The sequence below is a fragment of the Podarcis erhardii genome (assembly GCF_964252035.2).
Source record: "Podarcis erhardii genome assembly, chromosome: 13".
Lineage (NCBI taxonomy): Eukaryota > Metazoa > Chordata > Lepidosauria > Squamata > Lacertidae > Podarcis > Podarcis erhardii.
The window spans coordinates 39,795,896-39,820,850 of NC_138502.1; the positions used below are offsets into that span (position 1 = coordinate 39,795,896).

The window sequence follows — 24,955 nt, forward strand, 5'->3', positions numbered from 1 at the left end:
GGAACGGCATCATATGCTGGGGGGGGGGGCCCTGACCAGATGAGTTTTTCCTTCATTGCTAATGAAACATCACATTGTGCAGGGGAAGTGCTAGATGGCATGTAAGGGCAGAAGAGTCCCTTCCCGATCCATCGGGATAAAGTAATGAAATTATTACTAATCTGGCAAATCACTGGGCACCCCAGCTGCCCAATGCAAAGCCAGAACCAAATTAGATGGGATTGCATCAGATTAGGGAGCTGCTGCCATCCTGCAAAAAGTGGGAGAAGCAATTTAAATGGGAAACGCAGGGGAGACAGCCGAGCTGAAAACTTGCCAGCCCATATTTTACTTCCCCACATATCCCTCTCTCCAGGCGCTTTGGGCTTCGACACTGAGAAGGCTTGGGAAAAAGCAGAGAGGGAAAGGAGCCCAAGAAAAGGAAAGAAAGGGGCCTGGAAATATCACTGGCCGCAACACAAACCATAGGGCAAGTTACTGGTAGGTAGCCATGTTCGTCTGCCGTGGTTGAAACAAAAATAAAAAATCCCTTCCAGTAGCACCTTAGAGACCAACTAAATTTGTTATGAGTTTTCGTATGCATGCGATTGGTGAGGGGGAGACTGAATTTCACCGAGCAAAAGCCACTGGTTTCTAGTTGTCAAGATGCACCTCCTTGCTGGGTAACGGCATTATGCAATCTGCTGTTCACCCCACAAATGGGCTCCGCTTGTTCCCATTTTACAGACAGCAAAACTCTGGCCATGAGCACACTCCCAGCGCTGCCAGGCTTGAACCCACTTCCCCCCCTTTCCGTTCCACAGCCAAGACACTTGGAGCGCACAGGCCAGTGTGGTATTTGGCAGTGAGTGTTGATTTGGCCGGCCCTGGCAGAATACCCAATTTTCGGGGCCGGGAGGAAGAGATGGGACCTGCCCCACCCTCCTCTTACCTCTGGCAAGGGGCAGCAGCCCCACGCACCCGATGACAGACGGCAGCAGGTGTGCCCTTCTGGGCATTCCGTGTGGGCATCGCATGGCACTGCCGTGCCCACAGAGCTCACAGGCAGGGAGCGTGGCTCTGCTTTCGCCAGCCACGGGATGCTTCTGCCGCCTTCGTCGCAGGTCCCTGCAGCCACGTTGCACGTGTAGCCCTTTGGGCAGCAGTGGACGTGGTCTGAGCAGCAGACAGCCTGGAAAAGTACACGGAAGGCTCTCAGGATCATTCGTGGAGCAGTTGACACAGAGAGGGTACAAGGAGGCCATGGAAGGAAGACCCTCCCCACCAGCCCAACTAGCAGAGATCCTTTTCGACATAGAGGTTCCTGAACATTTTCAGGCCACCATCCCCTGGGTCTCACAGAGACTCAGAATGCAGCTGCCAGGCTTGTGACTGGGAGCAGCCGCTGGGACCATATACAGTGGTACCTCGGGTTACATACGCTTCAGGTTACAGACTCCGCTAACCCAGAAATAGTACCTCGGGTTAAGAACTTGATTCAGGATGGGAACAGAAATCGTGCTCCAGCGGCGTGGCAGGAGCGGAAGGCCCCATTAGCTAAAGTGCTGCTTCAAGTTAAGAACAATTTCAGGTTAAGAACGGACCTCCAGAACAAATTAAGTTCTTAACCCAAGGTACCACTGTAACTAGTCCTAAAGGATCTTCAGTGGCTCCCAGTATGTTTCTGAGCACAATTCAAAGCGTTGGTGCTGACCTTTAAAGCCCTAAACGGCTTTGGCCTAATATACCTGAAGGAGCGTTTGCACCCCCATTTTTCAATCCACACACTTAAGATCTAGCTCCAAGGGCCTTCCGGCGGTTCCCTCACTGCAAGAAGTGAGGTTATAGCGAACTAGGCAGAGGGCCTTCTTGGTAGCGGCGACTGTCCTGTGGAACGCCTTCCCATCAGATGTCAAGGAGATAAACAACTACCAGACTTTTAAAAGACATCTGAAGGCAGCCCTGTATAGGGAAATTTTAAAAATGTCTAATGTTGCACAATTTTTTATGTGCTCTAAGCTGCCCAGAGTGGCTGGGGAAACCCAGCCAGATGGGTGGGGTATAAATTAATAATAAATAATGATAATGATGATTATTCCCAGTTACCCCTGCCATATAAAAATATTCAGAACAGCGGTTACTCACTAAGGAACATAGTAAGCAACACAGTAAAACTGAAAGCTGTAACCACCTGCTACACATTTGTTCAAAATCCAATGAAAACTACTTTGTTCAATTAGTTCAACAAACATGGAGAAGCTGGTGTCACTGGGTATCAGGTTCATCCAAGTCTGATAGTCATTTACACCTCCAGCGCCCCCTGCCATCCCCTTGCCTCTTAGTGCCCCCTTTGGAAACCACGGTTTTAACAGCAGGTATCGGGAACAAGGCCTGGTACCCTCCACAGGCACAACTATAGTAAAGTTACCAGATGTCCCCGTTTCTTGGGGACAGCCCCCGGATTTACAAATCAGTCCCCTGACAAAATCCATCTATTTAGCAGGAAGTTGAAAAGTGTCCCCGGATTCATTGGGAGGGAAACTGGTAACCTTAAACTATAGGATTCGTCCTGTCCGTCCGTCCCCCCCGTCCCCCCACATGGCCACTTCCTGACTTGAGTCAAAACCCTTGCCCCACAGAAGGAAGAAAGGAAGTTGTCTTGATCTACCTAGTTCAGGACTGCCTGGTGGGATTTCAGAAGGGACCCTGTAGGCGCCAGAGACTGAGTCTTGGACCACCTGCACCCCTGTCCCCTCATCCATCGCTCCTCTTACCTCCTCCAATGGGCAGCACCCCCATTCGCCTGGGCTTCGCAGGCAGCAGGTGTTCCCATCTGGGCAGGTGTGCTCATCGTCGCACTGGACAACACCGACTACAAGAAGGGGAGGGAGGCACATCGGAATGGGAACCAAGAACGCCCTTCCTCAAGGCTGTTTTTGGTGGCCCTTGGCAACATTTGACTACCCCCTGAAACCTCCCCCTCCCCACTGTCCTGCCAAGGCCAGGTAAGTGAGGTGCTGGGCTTTGGGAAGGAGGTGGTGTGATCTGGCAGAGTCCTAGTAGCGTTCTGCCTCCTTTCCAAAGCCTAGTAGTGCTTTCGTAGCTTTAGGAAGGAGATGGGAGGGCTCTAGGACCCTGCCAGAGCTTTGCGCCTCCTTCCCACAGTCTGGTGTGTTGCTTAGCTGGTATGGGGAAGGCAGCGTGAGGGGTGAGGAGTATCAACTTTTGGTCTCGCTCCCTTAGGAGCAGAGGAAGCTGCATTATACCACGCTAGAGCATTGGCCCATCTAGCTAAGGACTGTCTACAGCGACTGGGAGTGTCTCGCCACTGTTTCAGGCACAGATCTCTCCCAGCCCTAACCTGGGAATGCCAGATAGATAGATAATTTATTATGGTCGGAGACCAGCTTATAAAACACACTTGGGGGTACAGTCACAAGGAAAACAAACAATTGAAACAATGTACAACAATAAACTACCGCAGCGAGCTGACCCAGTCACCCATAGAATCGAGTTTGGGGATTTTCTTAACGAACTAGTTTGCGTTGGGAGATGGTCTGTGCCTACAGATCTGTACAAAGAATCTGGTGACCATCCGGGTCATCTTCTGATCTTTGCCTAAGAGGAATAGGTCGAATTTTTGCTTTTCCGAGAGGTCAGCAAGCCTCACCAGTAGGGGATCAATGGTCTTAACTACATGCCTCTTCATAAAAGGGACATCTAAAGAACAAGTGCTCTGGGCTTCCTATCTCCCCCAATGAAGAGGCGCAAAGTCTCAGTGTATGGGACTTTTTTCAAGGCTCCTTCCAGGACCAGTGAGGGCAGGGCCGAGCTTCTGGCGAGTGTAAAGGCCCTTCTTGCAGGAGATGCCAGAAATTGAACCTGGGACCTTCTGCTTGCAAGGCAGATGCTCCTCCAATAAGCAGCAGCCCCTCTCCCAAAGTCTACATCATGGACAGCCAACCTGGTGCCTTTCTGAAGCAGCTGACCTACACCTCCCAACCACTTCTGACACCACAATGCTAGCTATCCCCATTTGACATAATGATTTTCGCCTCCCCTGCTGCTTTGCAGAACACCCCCCTCCCCACCGAGTCCTGCCTCACCTGTTTGGCGGAGGTCCACAGTGAGGTGCAAGACGGGCCATGACCTCTGCGGGGTCATAGTGCATCGCGAGTGCTCCAGGTCGCACGTGGTGCCCTGTGGGCAGCAGTGAAGGTGGTCCCTGCAGCAGACAGCCTGGCAGGAGGCGAGGAAAGGTTGTGGGCATTAGATCCAAAACGGCACTGCCTGCATCTGCCTAGCTTGGGACGTAGGGTGGGCTGGAGGGCACCAGTTCATGCCAAACATTGCAACCCATGCTTCTGGTTTGAGGGCTGCATCTTTTCCATATCTTGCTGGTACGGGCAGCAAGCCCAGAGGACAAGTGCTAATTTACAGCAAGGCTTCACGGAAAAGAGGGCCAACAGACACCCCAAAGCTCCCCTAAAATGAATCAAGTGTTGGGGAGTCAAGGTCCTCAGAAGAAGCTGCATTGGTGGATCTGTGTTGCTGGGAGTATGACTGGGCAATATATCGTCCAAAATCAGTTTGAAGTCCATATCATGATATTGGTTTCATAATTTTTGACCTGGAAATGTATCGCGAATCACGATGTGTGTGTGTATGCTCTGTGCAAAAGTCAAAATGTGGGGGAAACCGTGAAGCCAGCCAATGCCTCTACAATGCCCTGTCCTTATTTCAGACATTGTGATACAGTCATACCTCGGGTTACAGCCGCTTCAGGTTGTGTTTTTTTGGGTTGCGGACTGCTGAAACCTAGAAGTACCGGAATGGGTTACTTCTGGGTTTCGGCAGTCACGCATGCGCAGAAGTGCCGGATCGCTATCTGTGCATGCGCAGATGCGGTTTGTGAATACTGCGGGTTGTGAATGTGCATCCCGCACAGATCATGTTCGCAACCCGAGTGTCCACTGTATATTGGTATATCGCAAAGTTCAGCTTGTGATAAATTGCGATGTCGAAAACCAGGCATCGCCCAGCGCTAGAGTGGAGTACAAGCCTCAGGGAAGTGGGCAAATGAAAGAGGGAAGTGATTTCTTGCTTCACCCCCACAGCCAAAATCCAACTTTGGTTCTCGAACAGCTTAGTTGACGAACAAATCGACTCCGCAACGCCTTGGTTTTCGAACAGTTTCAAGAGTCAAACGGACTTCTGGAACAGATTGAGTTCAAGAACCAAGGTTCCACTGTATGTTGGGTCAAAAAACAGAGCTGCCACAATTTGAATTTAGCGAGAGCCACAGGCCTAGCATCACTGGCCCCTTCCACTAGACCCACACAATCCCATCCAGTTGTCTTTCTGAATTTGATACTTACATTGGGTAGGTGGCAGCAGCCATATTGGCCCGTCGGGAGAATGCAGCAGGTATCTGTATCCGGGCAGCTGGACTGATTACCTGGGCAGAGATTGTTCAGAGGTGAATCTGCAGAGGAGGTTCAGAGACAGGAATTTAAGGGGGTAGGATGCGCTGCCTTGTCAGAAGGGGAATGAAGAACTGCTGCACTGAATGGGCAGCAACTCCAGGTCCACCCCATCCTTCACTCCCCGTTCCGTACCCAACAGAACCGCTCGCCTGCTTGCTGGGAACTTCTTCCGAAGAGGGTGCTCCCCGGAGGCTGCAAAGCACCGGGCATGTGGCAGGTCGCAAGTTGTGTTGTGTGGGCAGCAGTGGATCTTGTCTTCACAGCACAATGCCTTGGGAGAGAAAGAGGCGAGGAACGTGACAGCAAGCCCAAAATCCATTATTTCAACTGGTTGTTTTTTTTGAATTTTCATGCTGCTGTTATATATTTGCTTTTCTTAGCTTACGGGTTCACGGTACTTTCAATATTTAATTGTAAGCCACCCTGATCATGTATCCCAAAGATTGTGCTTTCATTATTGCCTTTTATACCCAAACAAGTTTCTAGTCTAGCATGGATGATGGGAGGTGTAGTCCCATGACCACAGATAACAGCCACAGGTTTCCCATCCCTGCCTGATTTGATTTGCTGCTTGCTTCTCTCTCTCTCTCTCTCTCTCTCTCTCTCTCTCTCTCTCTCTCTCTCTCACACACACACACACACACACACACCCTCAATTACCTGGTCCTATTTCTAAGTTATCTGCTCACAAGTACATCAGCAAACACAGTATTTTTCCTTCAAGAAGCACCACCTCAAGCTTGTTAGCAGCTATATTACACAGACTCTTTTGCCAATGGCTTCAGAAAAGTTCAAGAGCACTTGTGTCTTTGAGATGTTGAGTTCGTAATGGCTTTCTCTTAAGTCTTTTTTTTAAAAAAATATTTAGTTAGGTTTTTTAAGAGGTTTCAAGCTGCATCCCAGCATAATTACTTAAGGAGGAGCTTCGGTTCTGAAACACATCCAGCTATAATACTGCATTCAGCTATAATGAAACTCTCACAGATGTGGACTTTGGAGAACCCATTTCTGCTTTTTGCATTCTCTCACAAATTTGCCTCCTGGTTCTTTTCGAGTTTCTTTTTCTTTTCTTTTTGCGCAACCTGGAGCCGTTCTATAGTGCTCCCGCTCTCTTGCTGCGTTGCAGAGACTCCTCCCCACCCCCCAGCTAGCCAATGGGTCTTGCTACCCCGTAAGACCCACTCTCCCCTCTGGGAATCTTCAGGGATTCAAGCCGCACAGACACACTTGGTATCAATGGTACAAGGTGTGACCCAGAAGTTGCTCTACAACCTCCTGTTCAATACATGAACTTAAAACCAAGTCAGACCCAAGGCAGTGAAGGATCCAAAGGCAGATCTTGGGGCAACTTGGAAAAAGATCAACAAGGATTTCCTATTCTGTTGTTCAATAACAGCAGTAACCAAACTACACTCCCAGTACAACTGCTGAAGTGCAGGAAGTTGGGGCAGGTGACGAGGATTGTATTCTGTGGAGGGGAACCCACATTGCGGTAGAAGGGGCACTGCCACACCAACCTCACTCTTCCAGAGGGCAGCTCTGGTTTATCTGCTTTCCCCTCTCAGTCTCAATGCTGCCCTTGCAGAACTCGCCAGAGAGCAAGATGGTGACAGAAGGAGACTGACTTGGCTTCGTTTGGCGTTGGGCTCTGGCGCCACCTGCTGTTGGGCTCCTTGCCTCCTGCCCTACCGGTCCCAAACATGCACCAGCCACCACTGAATTTTGTGTGTGTGTAAGGACTGGGACGCAGTTCGGTTCTGCCACTCACATTCCTGGGCTCAGAATTCTTTAATTGTTAAGTGCTGGCCTTATGCGTCTGGCTCTGGCTGGCAGATCTTTGGGTTCTAATCAATAGCAAAGCAGAACGTGGGAGCCTGAAGTCCACCCGCCTCTGATCTCGACCACTATTGTCTACTCTGACAGACAGCAGTAAGTGCTCCGTCATGGTGCTGTGGCTCCCGCAACGTCTCAAGACAACTGCAGGTGCCCTTCAGAAGCCTCTGCTTTTCCATTTCTGCTTTTTCATTTTGTGAGTCACCCAAAGGCTAGACATCAAATCAATTAATACCTTGATTTTAAGGGGGGGGGAGACACTGTTCTCTGCAGCTTTTGCTTACACTAAGTGTTTCGTGAGTTGCGGAAGCATCTGCAGGGAAAGCACAGAACAGAACACTGGGTAGGGAATCCAGATCTCTCTTCACTTTAAAACCAAGTTTCTAGTTCCTTGGGCTGTACATATATGGTTGAAAGCGCACAAGAACGTGTTAAAATCTCAGAAGCACAAAAAGTGGCTGAGTGGGGTGTTAGGCCTTCAGTGTGGCTTGTGATTACGAGAAAACAAAAATGACACAAAGTGCTAACAAGTGAAGAAATATATATATATATAACACCCACAAAAGAAAGGACAAATTATGCAAATGAAAGATGCTTGTATCATTTATAGACTGCAGAATTAAGCTTCTTTGATTTTTATAGGTTAGTGATGCAGAAGGAAGATATCAGTATGAAATGGCATTGCCAATAGGAATTGTAATCGTTGGACTTGACAATCTTTGGACTTGACTATCCTTGGACTTTACAACAATGAAAACATATAGACGCTTAATAGTAATATGATATGTTGTTGCCCACCAGGAACTGTGCTTTGCAATTTTTTGACATGACGACTACAGTTTAATTATATATATAATGCTATGTTACTTTATAGCCAGTTACGTGTGTGTTGTGGTATTCTGAACATGAATTATGTAACGGGGCAATTGTGGTGTGTGTTGAGCTGAGATTCCTGCATTGCAGGGGGTTGGAACAGATGACCTTTGGGGGTCCCTTCCAACTCTACGATTCCATCTGCTGGGCCCCCATACCTCGGGCATCGGGCAACAGCCCCAGACTCCATCGGGCATCATACAACAAGTAGACTCGTTTGGGCACTCCGATTCCCCATCTGGACACTGAACAGCACCGACTCTGGCAGGAAAGGTTGGAACTAGAAGCCAAAAGCAACAGAAAATCCATGTTAAAAGTAAGTTCTAGCCAATTTTCGAAAAGCTTGGCATTCAGAGGAAGCCACTGGGATAATTAGAAAATTCTTCTTGCCAGGTTTTGCAGTTCATTGTTCCAGCTGTGACCACCCCTCTCTCCTTTCAATCACCCTGCCCCAAGGTACCTTCACTCTTAGAGCAGGATTTCCCATCAGGACTGCAGCGGGAGCCAAGGGGGCAGCAATAGTGACCACCAGCACAGGAGATGCCCTGTAAGAGAGGAGCATAGCTGTCAACTTACAGATTTGAAAATAAGGGACCAGCAGCCTCGAAAATAAGAGATCAGCAGCCAAAATAAGGGATTTTAGTCAACCAGCTGAAATACAAAGTTAAAAGGGACCAGATAATTTTGGAGAGCAGCACCGGTTTTTAGCCCTTCATTTCCAGAGATTGCTGCTCAAGCTGATGAAATACTGCAATTAAATAACTACAAGCAGCAACCACTTCTTGCGCAAAACGAAGTCCAAGCTATGAAGATGCTACCCCAGGCAGAGACGCTCAGTTCGGCGGCCGCGAGGAGGATGGCGGCGGAAGGACCCGAGGCTCCCACCAGTCCCAGCGGGGAGGGGCTCCCGGGGGCTGAGGCAGGTGAGAGGAGGCCGGAGGGGGGCGGGGCGGGCAGCTAAGCAACACAGTTGGAGCTTCCCTCCTCCCTGGCCGGCAGGGAGGGAGGGAGAGGAGCTGCTTCCTTTGAAACCTGGGAAATTTAAGGGACATCATCAATAAGGGACAGCAGCGGGACACAGCGCTGCGATAAGGGATTTTCCCGCCAAATAAGGGACGGTTGACAGCTATGGAGAGGAGGGGAATGTCAGGGGAAAAGACATTCAGCACAAGAGATGGGGGTGGTGATTGCAGGCTCAGAAGGAACCTGCCTTTGCCTGGACCACAGCAGGGTGAGTATTTTCTAGGCAGAGGTGTTGGGGACTCAAGTCTGCCCATGAACTAGACAGGGAGGCATGGCAGCCATGTAGCTGGCTGCAGTCACTCAGTGGGATGCTTTCCTTCCATCCCTTTCCAGGACTACAGTCAGTCGCCATCCCCTCCTTCTGTGCTCCATTGCTCCACAGTGCTCAGGTTAAGCGGAGATCACAAGGTCGATCAAGAAGGTTGGTGGCTCACCTACTCAAAGGAGAGATTGACTAAAAAATCTTGCAGTCATGGCTGGGGATAGGAAGAGCTTTCAGAGAGGTTTCTGTTGCCTTCACAACTAAAAAGCACCCTACCCACAAACTCTGGCAGAGACCTTTCTGAGATACTCAATACGAAAATCATATTTCTCCTCCTTTTTAATCACCCAGTTAGGAGCAGGGTCCAAATGGAAACAGAGATCTATTAAGTGTTAGAACATCTGTTCTGAGATTTATTTCAGCACAGAGCACAAAAGGGAAGAAGGCAGGCTGAGACTACAAGGTGTAGGACATGGAGGCTGAATCTTATTGGTTTCTATTTCCCTCACTGAGCAGCAACTGCAGTCACAAGACATTGTTTTGCATTCCACAGTCAGAGTTACTGTTGGATTCCCACGGGAATGGGAGACTGGATGTGACGTTCACTGGTTTCCTGTTTTTTACTGTTCTCTCGGTGTTCTTTGTTTCTGAGAGGAGTTGCTTCTCTGCTCTCACAGAGGCAAGATGCATGTTTGGATTCTCTCAGCACAGAAGTGTAAATAAAGTTAAGAATGTGGCACATACTGCTTATCCTTCTGCTGTGTGGACTACGCTGTTTGGGCTCAAGATAAGACGAGCCTGTATCAGCTTCAGATGGGCAGAAGCTGGTCAAAATCTCGCAAATCTTTCCCTTTATGCTATCCCGAAACAGTCCTGGAGAAGACCTGCACCTTGCAGGAACACCCTCCCCCTGTTCTCTTCTGTGTCTCACCTCTTTCCAGGGGCAGCAGGCCAAGTCATCGTCTGGAGTACGCAGGCAGGAGTATTCCGCCGGGCACACACGGCCGTCTAAGCACACGACACCAGAGGACTCCGCCACCTGGTGGAGAGAGTTGTCTTGCGGAGGGAACATGCGCAGGGAGGCAGCTGTAAACTGAAAACAGAAAGAAGAAGTGGGAAAGTGGGAAGCAGAACTGGCCCCGTGCAGATACTCACACAGACCCAAGACCTCCTTGGAAGAAACAGCTGATACAGAGCTGGGGGGTGGGTGGGGAGGTGTCGCGTAGCTCAGTCAGTAGGGCGCGAGACTCTTAATCTCAGGGTTGTGGGTTTGAGCCCCACGTGGGGCAAAAGATTCCAGCATTGCAGGGGGTTGGACCAGATAACTATTGAGGTCCCTTCCAACTTTACAATTCCATGATTCTAAGGTTCTACTCAGTGTTAGAAACTCAGATATATGAGCTTGGCGCCAAATGGCTCCTTAAACGAAGGTTGCGGTCACCAAATCGGAACGTCTAGTTGGAAGAGGCCAATATATATGAGAACTGTCCCCTGGGATCAAGTGACTTTTCTTCTTTAAGTTCTCAAAGTTCTTAACCTAAGCTCAAGGTTGTCATCTGAACTAGCCAGATGTTTAACTGAGAATCAATCAGTCCATTATTTGAAAAAATGAGACTTTAGAGCCCCAAAGTGGCAACTGGACATTCCGTTTTGGCGTCTGCGGCCTTGGTTTAAGGAGCCATTTGGTGCCTAGATTATATCTGAGTTTCTAACACTGCCAACAGCCCTAGCCTCCATGAATTTGTCTAATCTTTTTGTAAATCTACCCAGGCTGGTGGTGGTCATTACTACCTCATGGGGGCCAGGGGGAGGGAGTTAACTATGGATATATATATCTATATATATATATTTGCTTTCGTAGATTTTCACGGGTACAGGAATGCAGGTTTTGGTGTCCTCGGGTGTCTTCCCGTGTAAAAGTTGGGGTGTCTAGGCGACGTTTCGACGAGGTCTCACTCGTCATCTTCAGGCTGGTGCTTTCGGCTTCTTGTTACTGGAACAGAGCAGGATCTCAGTGTTTGAGTTCCTATAAATACTGTAGAGGGGGTGTGGTGTATAGCCTCCAATGTTCTGGGCAGAGAGGAAGTTCCCAGGCTAGTGTGCCTTTTCTTCTTTTGTTCCTTAATTACTTGAGAGATATCTTGAGTGATTTCTTGAGTGATATCCTGAGTACCACTTAGGTGGGTCATTAGGTGTGGATTAGTTGTTAAAGTCTTTGTGTCTTGACCTCTTGAACTTTGTGAAGAGTTTTCCTGAGAAGATGGCTGTACTGTACTTAGTTGTGCTCTGGCTTGGCTTCGTGTATAGGGGCGAGCTGTGGTTTTGTGGCTTGTGTCAGCCAGATCTGTGTAGGGATTGCAGGGGGGTGCAGCATCCGGAGGTGCCACCATGGATTGGCTACTGGATGGTGTCTGTAATTCATCTGTGGAGAGGGTCTGGGTTTGGGTCTGGTGTGGTTGATTGGTGTTGGCGTTCTGTGTGCCTCTGGATCTGGTGTCAGTTTTTGTGGGGAGGGCTAATTTCCAGATGTCTGGCAAGCGGGATGTGTCGTCACGCTTGTTCATGTTGTGAGGGTGTTTCTCTATCTCGATGGCTTCCATGATTATTCTCTTGTGGTGATGTTCCGTGTTAAAGAGCAATTTGGAATCTGCAAAATTAATTTCGTGTCCTGTTTCTTTCATGTGTTGGAAAAGAGAGGAAGTTTTTTCTTCTTTTTTGACGGCATTCTTGTGTTCTGCGATACGTGCATTTATTCGTCTGTTTGTTTGTCCAATGTACGTGGCTGGGCAGACTTTGCAGGGTATTTCATAGATCCCTTGGTTTTCCAACTGGATTTAATCCTTGGGGTTTTTTTACATTGGACAAACAAACAGACGAATAAATGCACGTATCGCAGAACACAAGAATGCCGTCAAAAAAGAAGAAAAAACTTCCTCTCTTTTCCAACACATGAAAGAAACAGGACACGAAATTAATTTTGCAGATTCCAAATTGCTCTTTAACACGGAACATCACCACAAGAGAATAATCATGGAAGCCATCGAGATAGAGAAACACCCTCACAACATGAACAAGCGTGACGACACATCCCGCTTGCCAGACATCTGGAAATTAGCCCTCCCCACAAAAACTGACACCAGATCCAGAGGCACACAGAACGCCAACACCAATCAACCACACCAGACCCAAACCCAGACCCTCTCCACAGATGAATTACAGACACCATCCAGTAGCCAATCCATGGTGGCACCTCCGGATGCTGCACCCCCCTGCAATCCCTACACAGATCTGGCTGACACAAGCCACAAAACCACAGCTCGCCCCTATACACGAAGCCAAGCCAGAGCACAACTAAGTACAGTACAGCCATCTTCTCAGGAAAACTCTTCACAAAGTTCAAGAGGTCAAGACACAAAGACTTTAACAACTAATCCACACCTAATGACCCACCTAAGTGGTACTCAGGATATCACTCAAGAAATCACTCAAGATATCTCTCAAGTAATTAAGGAACAAAAGAAGAAAAGGCACACTAGCCTGGGAACTTCCTCTCTGCCCAGAACATTGGAGGCTATACACCACACCCCCTCTACAGTATTTATAGGAACTCAAACACTGAGATCCTGCTCTGTTCCAGTAACAAGAAGCCGAAAGCACCAGCCTGAAGATGACGAGTGAGACCTCGTCGAAACGTCGCCTAGACACCCCAACTTTTACACGGGAAGACACCCGAGGACACCAAAACCTGCATATATATATATATATATATATATATATATATATATATATATGCGCACAGGTGTACATAGAGGTTCAGGGTTGTATGGACTGGTAGAACACTGTTCTGTTCTGATCCTATTCAGGTGTGCTATTGGTGCGCATGTGCCACAGACAGGTGGGGTGAGCCGGAACAGCAAGCTCAGTTCCACTGCCAAGTAAGTGGCAGGGAGCCATTTTACTTGTGGACTTTGAGCTCCAGCCAGTGTTAGAAACTGATACAGAAAAGCTAGGAGCCAAACGGCTCCTGGGGCCTGGGTTATAGGCGCCAAAACAGAGTGTCTACTTGGGGGAAGGGGGGCTGTCGGCAACACTTTTTATTGGCATGAATGAACTTTATTACGGTCTCAGACCAGGATTATTATTTATTATTCTGATAAGCTTGAACTAATAATTCACATAAGAGAGACATTGTTAATAGCACTTTTTTATCAGAAATTGTTAATACATGTTTAATCTGGTGTTTACAATATTGGTACCATAGTTCAGTTTTCAAAACACTCTACTCTTTACTGTTAAACTCCTCAACATATTGTCTATCCTTAACATTTACTTCAAGGCTTCAAAACAGATACATTTCAGTAATCCTTGAGTGCCAGCCAGGCGCAAAAAAGGGTACCCAGACTTTTTGAGGTGTTTGCAAATGAAGAACCTTTAGGTGCAAAATGAGCCTGGCGCTCTGCTAATTTCGAACCCTGTCTTCAACTCATGGAGAGGGAGAGGGAAATAGTGAAACGGGAGGGTAGAGCTTAGCAAACTCATTCCTGCTCATATGTGGGGTGAGGATTTTATTTCTATTAAAAATATAAGCTTTGGGAGTATTTGTTTTTTCCTGTTGCGGCTATTTTATGCTTCCTTCCTGTGTTTTAATTTGTATTTATGCATTATACAAACATTTGTGCACCATTCTGGAATCTTTTTGATGTCCAGAAGTACTTTAAATAAACCATTGTTTAAAAAGGGTGCATTTCATGGAAGGGGGGAACAGCTCTGCCTTTACGAAGTTGGAAGAGGGACAAAGACTTGGCTTTTCACCTACTTGTGGAAGGTGCAAATCTGGTTCTCACCTGAGGCTGGTCACAGCAGGAATACCCATCTTCTCCAGAGAGCCTGCAACAAACGGAGGATCCCTTACAGCTATGGCCATCGGGGCACTGCAGAGAATAAGCTGACCCTCCGAGCACCAGGCATACAAACAGCTGTACCCACCGCATCTTCGCCAAGAACCTGGAAAGAGAAAGATGGAGAAAAGGACAGGTGTTGATTAATTACAGGCAAGTCAATGTCTTCCAGCAGTCATGAAATTAAAAGATGCCTGCTTCTTGGGAGAAAAGCAATGACAAACCTAGACAGCATCTTAAAAAGCAGAGACATCACCTTGCCAACAAAGGTCTGTACAGTTAAAGCTACGGTTTTCCCAGTAGTGATGTATGGAAGTAAGAGCTTGACCCTAAAGAAGGTTGATCACTGAAGAATTGATGCTTTTGAATTATGGTGCTGGAGGAGACTCTTGAAAGTCCCATGGACTGCAAGAAGATCAAACCTCTCCATTCTTAAGGAAATCAGCCCTGAGTGCTCACTGGAAGGGCAGATCCTGAAGCTGAGGCCCCAATACTTTGGCCACCTCATGAGAAGAGAAGACTTCCTGGAAAAGACCCTGATGTTGGGAAAGATGGAGGGCACAAGGAGAAGGGGATGACAGAGGATGAGATGGTTGGACAGCATTCTCCAGCTGGAGTTTGACCAAACTGTGGGAGGCAGTGGAAGACAGGAGTGCCTGGCGTGCTCTGGTTCACGGGGTCACGAAGAGTCGGACACCACTAAACGACTAAACAACAATGACGCCTTCCTCTTACACCACTGCAAAATATAACCAGGCCTTTGGCCTTTAACTACCTGTGGCTTTTTAGAAGTGGGTGGGATATTTCTAATGTATTCCTCATGGTTTTAATGTATCTACGGGGGATTACTGTCTGTTTGGTTCTAAGTTGTTTTGGTGAGAAAGCAGGTCGGCAATAAATCACACGGCGTCAGTGAAGTTAACTCTTTATTCAAGGAAACAAGGTGGACTCAGGAGGCCAGGCCTAGTGGGCACAGTGACTCGTCCTGGTAGATCTTGCCCCTGTGAGGCAGTTGTGGGGAGTCTGAAGGTCCCTCTGCCTTCCCACTGTTGCCTAAGTCTCCTCCCCTGGATCCAAGCAATCGGAGACTCCTTCATCTTGCATTTCCTTGCTTCTCCCTCTTCATACCTCTTCTGGTCCTGGGAGACCAGGGAGGAGGGGAAGTAGTCTCAGCAGGAAGAGGGGTGGGGACAACAACAACAGCCCAGCTTTCTCACCAGCCAGACTTACCGTATTTTTCGCTCTATGGGACGCACTTTTCCCCCTCCAAAAATGAAGGGGAAATGTGTGTGCATTCTATGGAGCGAATGCAGGCTTTCGCTGAAGCCTGGAGAGCGAGAGGGGTCGGTGTGCACTGATCCCCTCGCTCTCCAGGCTTCAGGCAGCTATCTGCAAGCCTTCTGAGTGCGGCGGGAGTTCCCCCCGCACTCTGAAGGCTTGCGTATAGCAGCCTGAAGCCTGAAGCCCAGGGAGCGCTCCCCGGGCTTCAGGCAGCTATCCGCAAGCCTTCGGAGCATGGAGGGTGTTCCCGCCAGGCTCCGAAGGCTTGCGGATAGCAGCCTGTTCTGGGGGTTGGGGTCGGGGGAAGCTCGGACTTCCCCCGCCCCAGCCCCGCGGCTAAAAACGAAGCCGTGCGCAGCCTCTCCCGACTGGAGAGGTTGCGCGTGGCTAAAGAGGAAGCCAAGACAGCCAGCGGGATGGATCCCGCTCGCTGTCTTGCCTTCTTTGCTCTTTGGGGATGGGGGGGGGGAATAATTTTTTTTCTTTATTCCCCCCCCCAAAAAAAACCCTATGGAGTGAAAAATACACCCTATGGAGCGAAAAATACGGTATCTCTGCCTCTTGCCCTCCATTGCTTCAGCTTCTGCTCCAAGTCTGGACTTCTCCCTGCCAGACTCCCCCCGCTTCCTAAACCCTGTTGTCTCTTCAGCTTCCGACACCTCCTCCTCCTGGTCTTCAACCTCTAACCACTCATGGTCGTCCCACCACTCACCCCCAGGCTCTGAGCCTTCTTCCCCTGGGGGAAGTCCATGATATCTCGGTTGCCTGGGCAAGATAAAGTGACTGACAAATTTAATTAATAATAATAAATGCCAAGAAGCAGACCCAAGCATAAATGAGAACACGTGCATCAAAAGCATGTCCCAGAACCATAGCTGTCAACTTACAGATTTGAAAATAAGGGACCAGCAGCCAAAATAAGAGACCTGCAGCCTCACCTGTTCCAGGCACTCCAGTCTTCCTGTCCTCCTGCAGTCTGGTCACACTCATGCTTCGAGAACACTGTCCAACCAACTTTGTAACCAGAGGTTCAACTGAATAGAATCTGAATCACATGCACCACAAGGCCTGTGCATCCTCAACTTAAGATGGCTCCCCGGCCTGGCTTTGCACTGCAAAGTTTGCAGCAGCACGTGCAACAAAATGGCATCCAGCATTCAAAAACCCCCTCAGCTTGCATTAACTAGCCACGCACAAGGCATGCAAGCTCCACCCCCCCCAGTCGTTCTTAGACTTCTTATTGAGTGAGCAACGCAGCCAAGCAACACAGTTGGAGCCTCCCTCCTCCCTGGCCGGCAGGGAGGGAGGGAGAGGAGCTGCTTCCTTTGAAATTTAAGGGACATCCATCAATAAGGGACAGCAGTGGGACATGGCGTTGGAATAAGGGACTGTCCCTTCAAATAAGGGACACTTGACAGCTATGCCCAGAACTCTGACCTACTGGACTCAGCTGGGTCATCAGGACGTGACTCAGCTGGGTCATCAGCTGACTTAACTGATCCTTGTGTGACTCAGTCATTTTGTACAACATCATGTGAGCAAGCTCTGGGTGTGAACAGAGCTGGTAATGGGAAGTTCTAGTCAATGCTGCATTGTGCCATAGAGTTGCTGACTGCAGGCTGGAAGGAAAGCCCTTGTCACTGAGCTCCTACCGCTGCCCAAGAAGTCTTCAAAGCGAGGCCAACCCTACCATTAGGCAGAGAAGTGATTACTTCAGACAGCAGATGCCGAAGGGCAGGGTAGATAAAAAAAGGTGTTGGGAGCAGGGCAGATAAAAAAAAATCCATGATTTTTTAAAAATAAAATGCTTTTGGAGGAAAAACCTTTCTAAAGATAGTTCCAGTTACAGATAGGTAGCCGTGTTGGTCTGCCATAGTCAAAACAAAACAAATTCCTTCCAGTAGCACCTTAAAGACCAACTAAGTCAGTTCTTGGTATGAGCTTTCGTGTGCATGCACACTTCTTCAGATACACTGAAACAGAAGTTTCCAGACCCTTCTATATAGTGAGAAGGTGGGGAGGGGTATTACCCTTCTGAGTAATACCCCTCCCCACCTTCTCACTATATAGAAGGGTCTGGAAACTTCTGTTTCAGTGTATCTGAAGAAGTGTGCATGCACACGAAAGCTCATACCAAGAACTGACTTAGTTGGTCTTTAAGGTGCTACTGGAAGGAATTTGTTTTGTTCTTTCTAAAGATAGTTTTCTATTTAAGTTACATTATAGTCCAAGGGCTATTCATCAGGAAATAAGGATTTGTTTTAAGTTTTTCATGTGCTAAAACTCAGTCTAATTTTTAAAAAAATGTTTAACCACATCAGTTAACAAACATGGACACATATGCTATGTTATTGTTTTAGTTAAATAAATTGTTATTGATGAAATGATTATTTTTCTCCTTCCAATACAGCAGAAAAGTTGTCCAAATATAAACAGTTAACTTATTAAACCTCACAATAATTTCATAATTATCTATGTATTTCTAATAGTATAACGAAATCAGTAACTTTTGATATAGCTGTAAAAACTACCCTGAAAATTTATTATTCAAAAAATGAAACCTTTATCTGGTTGTAAATATTAAGATTATACCAGCAAGAATGAGTCTTTCTGTAAAAAGATGATTTAAATCAAGACTTACTGACTAGTGCTTTAAATTGTGATTTAAATCGATTTGATTTAAATCAAATCTACCCTGGTTGGGAGTACAGAGCTGTGTGTACCCCATGGCCAACGCTGTACCTCCCTGTGCTAGCCAAGTGCCCTCAGGTGAGAAGCAGGATTCTGCTCCATTCCAATGTTTTCGTTGCTCGGTCCCTGCTCCTGCCAACCTAGCAGTTTGAAAGCATGTCAGGTGCAAGTAGATAAATAGGTACCGCTCTGGTGGGAAGGTACCTGGTTCGCCAGAAGCGGCTTAGTCCTGCTGGCCACATGACCCGGAAGCTGTACGCCAGCTCCCTTGGCCAATAAAGCGAGATGAGCACCACAACCCCAGAGTCAGCCACGACTGGACCTAATGGTCATGGGTCCCTTTACCTTTTACCTTATCGCACCAAGGAGCTCAAGGTGGCCTACTTGGTCTCCCCACTTTAGCCTCAAACAACACTGAGAGGTAGGTTGGCTGAGGAAGAGTGACTGGCCCAAGATCACCCAATGAGCTTCATGGCCGGGTGCGGATTTGAACCCTGGTCTCCCAGGCCCAAGTCTAACAGTCTGACCACCACGCCACACTGGAATGGCGCAGGGCATGGGGATGTCTGCTTACCCTTCACCTCAGGCAGCAAAATACATTGGGCTAGACCAGTAGCCACAACTACCACCAGGCCTAGCATGAGAAAATATGAATCCCGTCCCCAGTACCTCTTCAGAAAAAGCATTGCTATGTTGCTGTTTTAATTTAAAAACAAAATAAAAAACTTTGTATTTTATAGGTAAAGGGACCCCTGACCATTAGGTCCAGTCGTGACCGACTCTGGGGTTGCGGCGCTCATCTCGCTTTATTGGCCTAGGGAGCCATTTTTTTTTTAATTCTGTATTTGCAGTCCAACCCTGAGGGGATCCTTGGCTGAAAGGTAGCATGACTGCAGGGGGTTAGACTAGATGAACCTTGGGGTCCCTTCCAAACTTTAGAATTCTATGACATAATATGCAATATCTACCCATACTGAGTTTTAGAAAGGTTCTGCCTGCCTGAAGCAAGTGCCTCTTGTAAAGAGGTCGCTGGCCAGGTTAGGGGGCTTGAGGGTGGGTGCACAGGCGGGTCTGCTGCTGCCTTTGTTTCTCAACTCTTTATTGCCACAGAAGTCCAAAATAGAGCCAAATTGGCAGCCGCAATCAGGAACTGAAATTTACGTGTCCCTGCAACCTAAATGGAAACTTTTGGTCTGCATCTTCTGTGACTGACTGACTGACTGACTGACTGACACAGAGAGGGGGGGGGGGACTTGAAACGAAACTTTCATGAAATGAAACTTTCAGGAAGGAAGAAGAGGAGGCAGAACAAGCAGATTCCATAAAATGCATGAGCTAGAGAGAGATCAAGGCGCAAACTTTCGAGTTAGAAAGCACAGCATCTGAATTGACATGGGTTTCACCTGAACTTAAGCCCACTCTGCACTCCAGTTCCAAAGTCAACTTCAACCCTTTCCAGCCTATAAAATGAACTTAGCCCCTAGGAACACAAAATCACAACTGCTACCTCTATCCTCCGATTCACCTGATGCCTACTCAGAGGTTCATTTACCCACAAAAAAGAGTTGACCGCAATAAAGCAGGAAGACCATTCCTTTCTCCAGAATCAGCAGTTTAGAAATTATGGAATTAGGTGTTAAGTCTGTAATTTACAGATCTAAAGATTTTTCAGATCAGCTTGCTAGCAGGAGGAGTCAATTAGCCAAAGGGATAACTAAGGTACTTTGCTAAACCTGAGGACAGCTCGTATCTAAAAGTGTGCACAATGCAAGACCGTAGATTTGAGCAACAGCGGCTTGGGAGAAATCTGGAGTAGCCAATCCAGACCAGCTAAGCTTCATATTCATCATGGTGGGACACCCCAATCTCTTGGCTTCAGAAATCTGATGGGGTTTGCAAGAGAAGCCTGGTTTCTTCAGCAGTTGCTCCATAAAGGAGTCATGATGTAAGGATAGGAGTCGTAACTCCCATCAGCCAAGTTCAACAACGGCTGGAGATCTAGGGCAGTGTTTCCCAACCTTGGGTCTCCAGCTGCTGTTCGACTACAATTCCCATCATCCCTGACCATTGGTCTTGCTAGCAAGGGATGATGGGAGTTGTAGTCAAAAAACAGCTGGAGGCACAAGGTTGGGAAACACTGATCTAGGGTCCCCCCCCCCCCCCCGTCCAGCTATAGAGGAACAGAAAGGATGTGAGAAAGAGAACATCACATGCCTTCAGAACCAGCTGCCTTTGACGAGGCTGAACCTAGTTCCTTCTTTGAAATTACTAGTTCCCCAATTCATCTGCAGGTGTTGATGAATGGTTTTAAATGCACGTTCATCATGTGGCACCCTGAAACAGGGTAATCAAAATCAAATATCCACATCATGTGAAAACCATCCTCTGTGAATGCCTGTGCAAAAATCTTTTTCTCCATCTGCAAGAAACTTGCAACTGGGGCGCAGGCCCTCCTTCCCCAATCTATTCCACCCAAGTTATAACGACAAATGAAAGCTGTTGGGATACTGCACTTCCAAACAGCCACTGGGAAGAGGCAGATTGCTTGGATAACATGATGCCCAGGGATGGGGCAGTGATGGCGCAGTGGCCTAAACCACTGAGCCTCTTGGGCTTGCCGATCGGAAGGTCGGTGGTTCGAATCCGCTCAACAGTGGTGAGCCCCCGTTGCTCTGTCCTAGCTTATGCCAACCTAGCAGTTCGAAAGCACACCAGTGCAAGTAGATAAATAGGTACTGCTGTGGTGGGAAGGCAAACAGCGTTTCCATGCACTCTGGTTTCCATCACAATGTTCTGCTGTGCCAGAAGCGGTTTGGTCATGCTGGCCACATGACCCGGATAGCTGTCTGTGGACAAACGCCGGCTCCCTTGGCCTGAAAGCGAGATGAGCGCTGCAACCCCAGAGTCACCTTTGACTGGACTTAACCGTCCAGGTAGTGATGTATGGAAGTGAGAGCTGGACCATAAAGAAGGCTGATCGCCGAAGAATTGATGCTTCTAAATTATGGTGTTGGAGGAGACTCCTGAGAGTCCCATGGACTGCAAGAAGATCAAACCTCTCCATTCTGAAGGAAATCAGCCCTGAGTGCTCACTGGAAGGACAAATCCTGAAGCTGAGGGCTCCAATACTTTGGCCACCTCATGAGAAGAGAAGACTCCCTGGAAAAGACCCTGATGTTGGGAAAGATGGAGGGCACAAGGAGAAGGGGATGACAGAGGACGAGATGGTTGGACAGTGTTCTGGAAGCTACCAGCATGACCAAACTGCAGGAAGCAGTGGAAGACTGGAGTGCCTGGCGTGCTCTGGTCCATGGGGTCACGAAGAGTCGGACACGACTAAACGACTAAACAACAACAACAACCATCCAGGGGTCCCTTAACTTTTATGTGCAAATAAATATGAGCAGGAGCGTGCAGGTCACAGCTTTTTCAAAAAGATGTCCTGTTGATCTGACTCGTACTTTTTTTTTGGCCATCACACACTCACAGAATCAGACCCTGAAAAAGAAGGAGTCATGGAAACCTGTGGCAGTGCTGGTGGGGTGCAGTTGAAAAATGGGAGGAAATTCAGGCTTACAGGTGGCTTGTTGACCTGCACAACTGTGAAAAGACACACTCCCTCCTGCTATATAGTCCTAGGCTTCTCTTGCAAAGCACAGAGAGCTGGCACTCCTAAATATTACTAGGAAACAGTAGAGAAACAGCCCTCCTTTCCGAACCTGATGTGCCTCTTTCTCCTGTCTGCTGCCCACCCCCCCCCCCCGCCCTTGCAACACAAGCAAAAAGCCAATCCCTTGCGGAGCCAAACTTTCTTACTTCTCAGAAATCACAACAGAAAGATGATCCAACTAGAGTATGGATCTACACAAACTGCAGTAGTAATGTGCAGGCAATGTGATCTCGCAAGACATGTCGAAGCAATGTACATGGATGGATGAAATATCTGTTTGTTTTGTGTGTTGGTTTTTCCACCAAATCCCTTGTTCTCTAGGTACTCACCCCTCTTGTTGAGTAAACTTGTCTCCATCCTCTCTAAAAAGAGGGTGATCAAGAAATGGCAAAGTGGGAGATTCTCTTGTGGGCCAATTTATTATGCCAACACCTTCAGATCACCAAGGTTGTTCTAAAAAATGGATTCTCTATTTTATTTTATTTTTAATTATACCCCATGAGAGGTGTAAAAGCAGCAGTGCTCAAAGTGAAGGCACTGCAGTCCCTACTCGTAGTTGAAGCCAGGAGACATATTCATAAGTAATAATTGTTTCAATTAAAAGGCATGGCAGTGTACCCTTAAATTAGGCATACCAAGCCCCGCTTGGGTCTTAACTCTGTATAGCATGTCAGTAGCCAAGCAACACCATTTCTCTTTCATAGCAAAATGATTTCTCTGACACTTAGCACATTGCATTTCTGGGGCTGTTACAGGAAAGACTTGGGAAATGAAAGAGAAACTCAGACGGACATTTTTGCTGCCGTAATCTTGCCAAGCCAGGAAAGGTCCAGGCACTCCCAACTATGTAGCTCCTTTAAGATAGTGCCAATAGCTCAAGGTCGGCCTCTCCCCATCTGAAGCGACACAGACCATGAGATCATCACCTGAGGCCCTTCTTTGTGTGCCTCCTCCACCAAGAGGTCCGGAGACTGTCTCCACATTTGTGAAAGCTGACCTGGCACCATCATTAGATATTTTTAGGTGCCAGGGAAAAACTTTCCTCCATAACTGGGTCTTTAACCATCTGTGGCCTTTTAGAAGTGAGTGGGATGCTTTTAATGTACAGTGGTGCCCCGCAAGACGAATGCCTCGCAAGACGAAAAACTCGCTAGACGAAAGAGTTTTCCGTTTTTTGAGTCATTCCGCAAGACGAATTTCCCTATGGGCTTGCTTCACAAGACGAAATGTCTTGCGAGTTCTTGCGAGTTTGTTTCCTTTTTCTTAAAGCTGCTAAGCCGCTAATAGCCGTGCTTCGCAAGACGAAAAAAACGCAAGACGAAGAGACTCGCGGAACGGATTAATTTCGTCTTGCGAGGCACCGCTGTATTTATTTTCCCCCTTGCTTTTAATGAATCTATTTGGAATCCCCCCCCCCAAAAAAAATCTATTTGGTTTTAAGTCACTCTGAGTTGCCCTGGGCAAGATAAAGTGACTAAGAAATTACCGTAAATAAATCATAATATATGGAGCTAAAGTGCCACTGGCATAACCAGATCATATGCCTTGTTACAATCACTCCTAAGTATCGGAACGTTACACTTAAGAAACATGCATCATGCAGGTACACCAAGCCGAGAAGTTCGGATTGGCTGCAGCTCATTCATTTTTGCCTCGTTCTTCAACCCCAAAGCATTCCTGGCTAACAGGCCTAAGAATGACAACTACTGATCTACCCCAAGATTTATAAAACAACAGAACAGTAAAAAGAAAAAAAGAAAAATGTTGAGTCTAGAGCCAGCCGGGAATTAAGTGAACAACATCCCAAAAAATATCCTAGGCAAACAAAAAGGTCTCTTACCTGGAGCCAAAGAGATAACAAAGTCCAAGTTTTATCCCTGCGAAGGTGAGCAAAAGGACTGAAAAAAGAGCAATTGTAGACCCTCCCCTATCTTGCCTCCGCCAGCAGGGAGACCAAGTACAGATAAGGTGGGCCTCTGGGGAAGATCTCAACAACTGGGCATATCCATGCAGAAGGAAATGGTCCTTAAAGTCGGCTGGCCCCAAGCCAAAGAAGGTTTAAACAGTGTTAAGAATTAGCCAAACGCATTTTGCGCCTGGCTTTCCACCACTTTTGACCAAGTGAAGATGCCTGGGCTCCAAGAAGACGTCTAACGTCTCCATCATCTGGAGGTGCCTGCCTGGGGATCATTGGATCTGGACTGTTTTCACAACACATCCTGTAGAATTCTATCACTTATATTTTACCTGCACGATAGGAATGAATTTCTGGAACCTGCCTGAGCAGGAGCAGTCACCTTCAAGGAAAAAAAAGGTCGCAATATATGTGGACTTTTCTTCTTTTAAGTTTTCAGAGCTCTTAACCTACTAGGTTGTTATCTGAACTAGCCAGGTGTTTAATTGAGAATCAATCACAGCCAGTCCATCGTTTGAAAAAAATAAAGAATTTAGAGCCACCCTACTGCAAAATGGGGGACGCGGGTGGCGCTGTGGGTTAAACCACAGAGCCTAGGACTTGCCGATCAGAAGGTTGGCAGTTCGAATCCCCGCAACGGGGTGAGCTCCCATTGCTCGGTCTCTGCTCCTGCCAACCTAGCAGTTCGAAAGCACATCAAAGTGCAAGTAGATAAATAGGTACCACTCCAGCGGGAAGGTAAACGGCATTTCCGTGCGCTGCTCTGGTTCGCCAGAAGTGGCTTAGTCATGCTGGCCACATGACCCGGAAGCTGTACGCTCCATGACCTGTAAGCTGTACGCTCCCTTGGCCAATAAAGCAAGATGAGCGCTGCAACCCCAGAGTCGGTTTAAGGAGTTTCTAACACTGGCTTAAGTTTCTAACACTGGTTCAAAGTCTCTAACACTGGTTTAAAAGTGTCAGGATTACCACCAGATAGCAAACACCGTGCTTCACCCAGTACCATACATGAACAGCCCCCCCCCCCGGCAGACCTCCATATAT

At 47.7% G+C, this 24,955-nt stretch overlaps 1 protein-coding gene across 3 annotated transcripts in view; it reads right to left on the reverse strand.

Moving 5' to 3' along the window:
• GRN (granulin precursor) overlaps positions 1-24,955 on the reverse strand; it is a 37,256-nt gene that overhangs the window by 6,215 nt on the left and 6,086 nt on the right. For all 3 annotated transcript variants that reach the window (XM_081837758.1, XM_081837759.1, XM_081837757.1), the window contains exons 2-10: positions 14,301-14,460; positions 10,388-10,549; positions 8,632-8,716; positions 8,330-8,451; positions 5,598-5,736; positions 5,358-5,464; positions 4,086-4,218; positions 2,754-2,851; positions 932-1,171 (exon numbers count right to left, since the gene is read on the reverse strand). In XM_081837758.1, the coding sequence (XP_081693884.1) occupies positions 932-1,171; positions 2,754-2,851; positions 4,086-4,218; positions 5,358-5,464; positions 5,598-5,736; positions 8,330-8,451; positions 8,632-8,716; positions 10,388-10,549; positions 14,301-14,460 (1,246 nt within the window). The remainder of the gene's footprint in view (positions 1-931; positions 1,172-2,753; positions 2,852-4,085; positions 4,219-5,357; positions 5,465-5,597; positions 5,737-8,329; positions 8,452-8,631; positions 8,717-10,387; positions 10,550-14,300; positions 14,461-24,955) is intronic.